The sequence below is a fragment of the Cervus elaphus genome, chromosome 13 (genome assembly GCF_910594005.1).
Source record: "Cervus elaphus chromosome 13, mCerEla1.1, whole genome shotgun sequence".
Classification (NCBI taxonomy): Eukaryota; Metazoa; Chordata; class Mammalia; order Artiodactyla; family Cervidae; genus Cervus; species Cervus elaphus.
Genome location: NC_057827.1, coordinates 71,754,611 through 71,764,028, shown reverse-complemented (window position 1 = coordinate 71,764,028; position 9,418 = coordinate 71,754,611). Strand labels below are relative to the sequence as shown.

The 9,418-nt window shown below is 50.8% G+C and overlaps 1 gene segment (V, D, J or C); it reads left to right on the top strand.

Annotated features, from left to right (window-relative positions):
• Positions 1–1,716: 1,716 nt before the first annotated feature.
• On the top strand, positions 1,717–7,850 carry LOC122706362 (the record flags this gene model as incomplete). The annotated part of the segment is given in 3 exon segments: positions 1,717–1,797; positions 1,880–2,197; positions 7,831–7,850. Coding segments are annotated over 3 exon segments (384 nt in total), but the record flags the coding sequence as incomplete, so codon positions are not given.
• Positions 7,851–9,418: the final 1,568 nt, after the last annotated feature.

The window sequence follows — 9,418 nt, the reverse complement described above, 5'->3', positions numbered from 1 at the left end:
ACAGAATGAGATGGTTGGATGGCATCAGTTTGAACAAGCTCTGGGAGATGGTGAAGGACAGGGAACTGCAGTCCCTGGGGTCACAAAGAGTCAGACATGACTGAGCGACTGAACAGCAACAACAACCAATATTATTGAAAAGACAGAAGCAATATGGTCCATTTAGGACTCTCCTCATGAAACGGGATGGAGGATAGGGCTTTTCATAGACAGCAGTTTCCAATTCAGCCGATACATAGCTGAGATCCCTGGGCTGAGGGAGAGCTGACCTGCCCCAAAGCTGCAGTGTTGACATCTCAGGAAGGAGTGGACCAGGGTCACATGGACAGGGTGTCAGTCAGAGATGGGGACTCACACCGGTCTTTTCTGGCTCCAAGAGAGATAGCACCACTGATGGCAGCACTAACCACCCCCGGAAAACCCACCTAAAGTCCAGACACGAGGTGACGGCTGTCATCCCCAGTCTACATGCTCACAGCCGGGATGCAGGTGCGAGGCCACAGCCTCAGGGCCACAGGGAGACGGGGGGCCTGAGCTCTGCTCTCCAGCACTGCTGACTCAGAGGACCTCAGGCTCAGTCCAGGACACGGAGACCCTGGGCTCGGGAAAGCTGCTCTCAGTGGGGTTTCCAAGGGAACCTCCTTCCTGACAAGGGGCTTTCCTCTGACCATGCTGCCCTCACACAGCACGCCATTCACTCTGAAGGTTTACCTCCACAAACCATGCATGTCCTCTCACCACTGTGGTGAGGACTATGTTCCCTGAGCTCCCATCTCATGGCAGGGACACAGAGAGGAAGGAATAAGCACTTGGAGGAGGAGGGAGTGTGTTCAGAGTGAGCAGGGCACCTGCCCAGCATGTTGGAGCACTGAGGAGCTCCCGGGAGCTGTCTGTCCTCAGTCTGTAGTAGCCTTGGGGTCCGCAGTGTCCACATGCAGGGTGGGGGTCCTGAGGTTCACAAGCTCATGCAGACACTGAGTTGTGCACAGGACAGTGTGGGACAGTCCACTGGGCAAGTCAGCCATGCTGGGAAGACGGGCTTCTCAGCAGAAACGTCTACTTTGTCCACAAAGTTAATGCTGTGTTTAATTACTGTGAATAAACCATCTCTAGAGTGATTCTTGAGGGTATTTAAACTGTTCCAGATGAAAAAATAGTCATAAAAGGTAAGGGAAATATAAATGCTTTGGGAATTCTGATAAACATTAAGTTGGACTCAACTCCATTTGAATTCAATGTGATTATGACTTGTATATTTTGTCTCTAATGTTTGAATATGGAGTAAGCAAACATAAGCTAATCAGAAAAGAAAAAAAAAACAAAACAAGAGTTTGTGTCTGAAACCTGGGTGGTCCCTAAATGTGTGGTGGGCTTTTGTTGAGTGAAGGTAAAGACCTCCCTGGGGTTAAAGTCTCTTCCCAAAATCTGCCATTGTTCCCTGACAGCATCATTTTTCCCGAACAACCCTCCCTCATCATTCCATTCCTCCATAAACAGTCTTCCTGGCAGGGGGAGGGGGACCGCAGGAGGGGTTGAGTTCTCTGATTGAACAGTCAGCGTCCTCCTCACAGGGCGAGGTCCATAGACTGAACCTCCGTTCACTGCTTTCTGCTTCTTGTGCAGAGGCCCCTCCCACATGCAAAGATCCACTCAGGTCACAGGCTGGAAACAAAGCACCAGGTCACTTAAATTCAGGCTCCTCCTCAGGCTTGAAGAGCTTTCCAGGAGCGGTGACTCTCATCTGCTCGAAGATGAGCCCACTGTGGACCTTCCTCTTCGTGCTGTCAGCTCCCAGCGGTGAGTGTCTCTGGATCAGACATGGGCACGTGGGGAAGCTGCCTCTGAGCCCGTGAGTCACCGTGCTTCTCTCTGTCCACAGGGGTCCTGTCCCAGGTGCAGCTGCAGGAGTCGGGACCCAGCCTGGTGAAGCCCTCACAGACCCTCTCCCTCACCTGCGCTGTCTCTGGATTCTCACTAAGCAGCTATGCTGTGCAGTGGATCCGCCAGGCTCCAGGGAAGGCGCTGGAGTGTGTTGGTTCAATAACTAGTGGTGGAAGCACATACTATAACCCAGCCCTGAAATCCCGGCTCAGCATCACCAGGGACACCTCCAAGAGCCAAGTCTCTCTCTCACTGAGCAGCGTGACACCTGAGGACACGGCCGTGTATTACTGTGCAAAGGACACAGTGAGGGGAAGTCAGAGAGAGCCCAGACAAAAACCTCCCTGCATGGGGGCCCACGACCACCAGGGGGCACTCAGGGCTCACCACGTTCAAGACTGCGGGCAGGAGCAGGTGCCCCGGGCGGGCCAGGAGGGAACTCTTGCTTGAATCTGGTTTTCTCGACCCGCCCAGCGATTCCCTGGAAACCTCTTTTGTGTCCTCACTGTTCCATTTTTGTGGTTTATACTGCTTTCATTAATCTTTACATAGTTTTTATTTTGCCTCTAAGTTAGTTGTGTGTGTGAGTGTATACATATATATAGATAGACAGATCTGTCTGTATGGATCATATAACAACACACACGTGTAATCCAATACTCAGTAATTGTGTGTTTTCTGTTTTATTTTTCTTCTTGTCAAAGAGGTCAATACAACTCTAAGTCTCACCATCAGTTTTTTTATTTATTTACTTTTTATTGAAGGGTATTTGCTTACAGACTTTTATGTTTTCTGTCAAATCTCAACATGAATCCGCCACAGGTATACACGTATCCCCTCCCTTTTGAACCTCCCTCCCATCTCCCTCCCCAACCCACCGCTATAGGTTGATACAAAGCCCATATTTGAGTTTCCTGAGCCATACAGCAAACACCCATTGGCTATGAATTTTGCGTATGGTGATGTAAGTTTCCATGTTACTCTCTGCATGCGTCTCACCCTCCTCCCCTCCCCCCATGTCCGTAAGGCTCTTCTCTACCTGTTGCTCCATTTAGTTCCGTTCAGTCGCTCAGTCGTGTCCGACTCTTTGTGACCCCATGAATCGCAGCATGCCAGGCCTCCCTGTCCATCAGCAACTTCTGGAGTTTATTCAAACTCATGTCCATTGAGTCACTGATGCCATCCAACCATCTCATCCTTTGTCGTCCACTTCTCCTCCTGCCTTCAATTTTCCCAGCGTCAGGGTCTTTTCCAATGAGTTAGCTCTTCTCATCAGGTGCCCGATGTATTGGAGTTTCAGCTTCAACATCAGTCCTTCCAATGAACATCCAGGAGTGATCTTCTTTAGGATGGACTGGTTGGATCACCTTGCAGTCCAAGGGATGCTCAAGAGTCTTCTCCAACACCACAGTTCAAAAGCATCAATTCTTCGGTGGTCAGCTTTCTTTATAGTCCAACTCACACATACATACACGACTACTGGAAAAACCATAGCCTTGACTAGATGGACCTTTGTTGACAAAGTAATGCCTCTGCTTTTTAATATGCTGCCTAGGTTGGTCAGAACTTTTCTTCCAAGAAGTAAGTATCTTTTTATTTCATGCCTGCAGTCACCATCTGCAGTGATTTTGGAACTCCCAAAAATAAAGTCTGCCACTGTGTCCACTGTTTCTCCATCTATTTGCCATGAAGTAATGGGACTGGATGCCGTGACCTTTGTTTTCTGAATGTTGAGTGTGAGGCTGTCACGGCTAACACCATGGCAGGCAGCCTAGATTAGGAGTAGGCCTGGTTTCCCAGGGTAACATAATTATCAGGCCTCCTGGAGCCAGCCAATCAACATATGCCTAGCCAGAAAAAAGGGAACCTATCAGGGGAAAGCTTAAAGCCCCACGCTGGGCCAACAAAAATTACCTTGCAACTGTGTAACCAATCCGCTTACGCCAACTACCCACTCTGTAACCAATCCAATTGTGCCAACTACCTGCTGCTTATTTTGACCTATTAAATACCCGAGAGAACTGGGGCTCGGGGCCTTTCGTTCTCACACACCTGGTGAGGGCGGGAGGCCCTGGCTCGAGTCAGTAATAAATTCCCATATTGCGAGTTGCATTGTTTCGAGGAGTCTTCTTTCCCGACCGGGGACTCAGACAATGGGCAGAACATTTGGGGGCTCCTCCGGGATCCCTTGACTCGGGAAGAACGCTCTTTGGAACAAAGGGGAAAAAGGACAGGTAATAGCACCGGTGCTCAGGCAGTTCTAGAAAGTCCAGAGTAAATCCGAGGCCCTGCTGTGAAGCAGGAAGGTATCTGGTGCAGAAAGACCAGAGTAAATCCGAGGCCCTGCTAAAAGGCAGGAAGGTGTCTGGCATTAGTGAAAGCTTTCCATCAGGGAATGGACTGGTCATTCCGGCTGGCATGAGGCCGAGGCCAGCGAGCGCGCTGGAAGGCAGCCAGCTCTGTGGGAAGGAGACCTCCTCTCCTAAGCCCAAATCTGGGGAACAGTGGACGCCATACGGTAAGGTGACCCTTGTTCCAGAGGATCTGTGTTGTCGGCCGATGTGTGTTTGTCTGTGTGTTTTCTGTATACCTGCCGGCATTGTCTCCTGTCTCGTTGTTCTCTAGTGTGTCATTGTCTACTTCTTCCTATAAAGCCTTGGAGCCTCATTTCTGTTTCTGGGAGTTTCAGTGAACAGGCAGACAGTTGTCGGGGCAACTGATGAGTCCCGGCAAGGGCTACTCCCTGGCGGATTCTGAAGGCCTCCCAACAAGTCAGCCCCAGTAACGGGAGCCCGAGAGGGTGAAACTCTTTTCTTTTTTCTCGTATTCTAAACCGAGAATCTGGCCAAATAAAAACCCGTCTGTGTGGGCACGGGACAGGCACTTAAGAGCCGATAGGGCGCCTGCCACTGGAAGACTCCCGTGAAAGGATAAGGGGGTCATGGAATGGGCTAAAAACCCTTAGGGTGCCAGCTCCCAACAAGAAAACTTCTGTGCAACGACTAAGGCACTCAAATAGTTCCATGAAGCATACCACAAGCCCAACCTCCTGGCCGCCACCACTCCCAATAGGATTTATTGGTGGTAATTCTCAGTGACTTTCTTCTGACTCTCGCTATGGGGCAAAGAAAATCTACCTCACTCTCTCTCATGACTGATCATTTCCCGGATGTCAGGGCTAGAGCGTATGATCTGTCGCTACTGGTTACAAAGAGTAAATTAATAACCTTTTGCTCTGCAGAGTGGCCCACCTTCCAAGTTGGACGGCCTCCAGAGGGAAATTTTCAACCTTCTATTATTCAGGCGGTGAAAGAAAAAATTATGGCTCCTGATCCCTGGGGCCACCCGAGCCAAGTCCCATATGTTATTGTCTGGCAAGATCTAGTAAAAGATCCGCCTGAATGGTTAAAACCTTTTGTTCACAAACTCCCTGATTCTCCTAATGTACAGGCCCTGGTTATGGAAACTCCCACTCCCCCAGAGGAAGCCAAGAATAAGGGCCCAAAACCGGTCTTGCAGGAATCCTCGGACCGGAACCTGATTGACTTGGAGTCGGAAATTAGGCCCCCGCCATATGCCCCTCCTCCGTTGCAGGTTCCCCCAGGGGGAGGAGCCCCCCCGATGAATCAGAAGGGATAAGGAAACCCCGACCCTGGAGAAGAAATAGAGGAAATAGGGGTGAGGAAGATCATGGGGACCCAGAGTTACCTTCATCTACTGTACAGGCACTCCCCGTCCGGGTGGGACCAGCTAACCCAGACGGAGAGCAAACCTATCAGTACTGGCCCTTTTCCCATTTTGTTCACTCGTAACCCCACCTGGGATGATTGCCAGCGCTGTTGCAGGTGCTCTTCACCACGGAAGAACAGGAGCGAATCCTGGCAGAGGCACAGAAATGGGTCCCGGGGGTCGATGGGAAACCAACTGCCCAGCCTCATCTCATGGACGAGGGCTTTCCTCTGTTGTGACCTAACTGGGATTTTGAGCTAGTGGAAGGTAGGGAGCGTCTCCGAGTGTACCGCCACACTCTAATGGCTGGCCTGCGGGCCACAGCTAAAAAGCCAACAACTTTGGCAAAGGTAAATTTAGTAAGGCAAGAGCCCACTGAGAGCCCGTCAGCCTTCCTAGAGAGGCTAATGGAAGCCTTTAGGCAAAATACACCCATGCACCCCCAGGCTGAGGAATCACGCGCTGCAGTTCTACTAGTGTTTGTGAATCAGGCAGCCCCAGATATTAAGAGGAAATTACAAAAGATAGAGGGGTTAGGAGAACAGACAATACAAGACTTACTGAAAGCAGCTGAAAAGGTATTTAATAATAGGGAGACCCCAGAAGAAAGGGAGGAACGACTTCATTGGCAGGAAAGGGAACTAGCTGAGAAGATCAGGAAAGAAGATAGGAAACATAGGGCAAAGGAAAACCGGAAGAACCAGAGAGAGCTAGTCAAGATTCTTTTTGCGGGGATGAAGGCCAAAACAGAATTGAGGGAGCCTCGAGGCCCCCAGACAGGAGAAACAGAGAGGCCAAAACGGCAGGCCCTAAAGAAAGATCAGTGCGCTTACTGCAAAGAATGGGGGCACTGGAAAAAGGAGTGCCCTAAGAGGGACCTGAAGAGAAGAACAACCCAGAGAGAGAGAATTTCCCCTGGAACTCGAGTTCTATACGCGGGGGAAGACAGTGACTAGGGGAGTCAAGACTCGGCACCCCTCCCCGAGTCCTGGGTAACCATACATGTGGAGGGGAAACCCGTTGGCTTCATGGTGGACACTGGCACCCAACACTCTGTTTTAAATCAAAAACTGGGACCAATGTCTAAGAAAACCAGCTTGGTGCAGGGAGCCATGGGGACAAAAAAATATAGTTGGACCACAGAACGGAAAGTAAATCTGGGGACCCATCAGGTGTCCCATTCGTTTTTGGTGATACCAGAATGCCCAGCCCCTCTACTTGGACGGGACTTGTTGACTAAAGTTAATGCTCAGATCCATTTTGACCCTGGGGGAATGTCAGTCACGGATGGACTTGGACAGCCGATACATGTCTTGTCTCTAGCTTTAAGAGATGAATACAGACTTTTTGTGCCTAAGCCCTCAGAGGTTATAGCACCAGATATACAACCGTGGGTCCACAAATACCTGTTGGCATGGGCAGAAACAGCAGGAATGGGACTGGCTAAACAGAGACATCCGGTCGTCATCAAACTAAAAGCCAAGGCGACTCCTGTGAGGGTGAGGCAATATCCTATGAGCCAGGAGGCTCGGCGGGGGATCACTCCCCACATTCGATGGCTCATGGATGCCGGAATTCTCAAGTGGTGCCAATCCCCTTGGAACACCCCCTTACTACCGGTGAAGAAGCTGGGGAGTACAGATTACAGACCTGTCCAGGACCTACGAGAAGTCAACAAGCGGGTGAGTGACAATCACCCTACTGTCCCCAACCCATATACCCTCCTGAGCAGTCTGCTGCCTGAGTACACTTGGTACACTGTGTTGGACTTGAAAGATGCTTTTTTCAGCCTACCCCTGGTGGCCCAGAGCCAGGAAATATTTGCCTTTGAGTGGACTGAGGGGGAAGGCCAACCGGTAATACAACTAACTTGGACCCGCCTCCCACAAGGGTTCAAAAACTCCCCTACCTTGTTTAATGAGGCTCTGAGTGAGGACCTCTATGAATATCGGACTCGCCACCCAGAGGTCATCCTGCTGCAATATGTGGATGACCTTATGTTGGCTGGAACCACAGAGGAGGTATGCAGCCGTGCCACCGGGGACCTCTTACAGCCCTAGGCACCTTGGGATATCGTGCTAGTGCAAAGAAGGCGCAAATATCCCGGCAAGAGGTCACTTATTTGGGGTATAAGATCAGGCAGGGGCAAAGGTGGCTAACTCAGGCCATGAAGGAAACAATATTGCAGATACCAGAGCCCAAGACCCCCCGCCAGGTGAGAGAGTTTTTGGGGACTGTTGGATATTGTAGACTGTGGATCATGGGGTTTGCTGAGAAGGCCCGGCCCTTGTATGAGGGAAGTAAAGAGACCCCAAACTGGACTTGGACTGAGCCAATGAAACAGGCTTTCCAGACACTCAGACGGGCCCTACTAGAAGCCCCAGCTCTTGCCCTGCCTAACCCAAATAAGCCATTCCAGCTGTTTGTAGATGAAAAGCAAGGAATAGGAAAGGGGTTCTTGATGCAACAATGGGGACCATGGAAGCAGCCGGTAGCATACCTTTCAAAGCGATTGGACCCGGTGGCCTCTGGGTGGCCCCCTTGCCTCCGCATCATTGCAACCACTGCCCTCCTCGTCTGTGATGCCAACAAGTTGACATATGGACAGCAACTCTGGGTTTACACCCCCCACGCCATCGAAGGGGTTCTAAAGCAGCCGCCGGGTAAGTGGATCTCCAATGCCCATTTGACACATTACCAGGCCCTGCTGCTTGGTGCCTCACAGGTGCGTTTTCAGACCCCTTGCTTCCTGAATCCAGCCACGCTTCTACCTAACCCAGAGAAGGACCACCCTCTCCATGATTGCAGTGAGATACTGGCTGAGGCCCTGGCGGCTTGAAAAGACTTAACTGATGTGCCGCTAAACAACAGTGAGCTAGTATGGTTCACTGATGGGAGCAGCTATATAAAAGATGGACAAAGGAAGGCGGGAGCCGCTATAGTTGATGATTCAGGGCAGACAATATGGGCTGAGACACTTCCCCCAAACACGTCTGCACAAAAAGCAGAGTTGATTGCCCTAATACAGGCTCTGGAACAAGCAAAAGGGAAGAGAGTCACCATTTTTATGGACAGCCGATATGCTTTTAGCACTGTCCATATTCAAGGTCCGATATACCAGGAAAGGGGATTTAGAACAGCAGAGGGAAAAGAAGTCAAGAATTTGCCTGACATCCGCAGGCTCCTGAAAGCTGTTCAACTGCCCCAGGCAGTAGCAATTGTACATGTCCCCGGTCACCAGAAAGGAGAAGACCCTAGGGCACGGGGCAATCGGGCTGCTGATGCGGCCGCTCGAGAAGTGGCCAGCCGGGACTACGCCGCCCCCATATTAGCCATGGGACTTCCACCTCCTGGTATGGGGACTCTGCCGCCAGTCCCCGACTATTCCCTCCCTGACCTCGTTTGGATCAACGAGGATACCACCCTCCAGAAGCATGACAAAGATGGATGGTACCGAGATCAAAACAACAACCTGATATTGCCTGCCATCCTGGGTCGTCACCTAGGTGAACACCTGCATACAACTACACACTTGGGGGAGAAAAAGACCTTGACACTTCTCCAGACAGCCTGCCTGAGGTTCTCTCAACAAAATGCAACTGTACGAAGAATAATCCAGGCTTGCAAAGCGTGCCAGCTGATGAGGACAGGGAAAAGGCAGCACACTGGAACGAGGTACCGAGGGGAAGAGCCAGGGCAACACTGGGAGATAGATTTCACTGAGGTAAGACCAGGCAAGTACGGGTATCACTATCTGTTGGTTCTGGTAGATATCTTCTCGGGATGGGTAGAAGCCCTCTCCACTAAG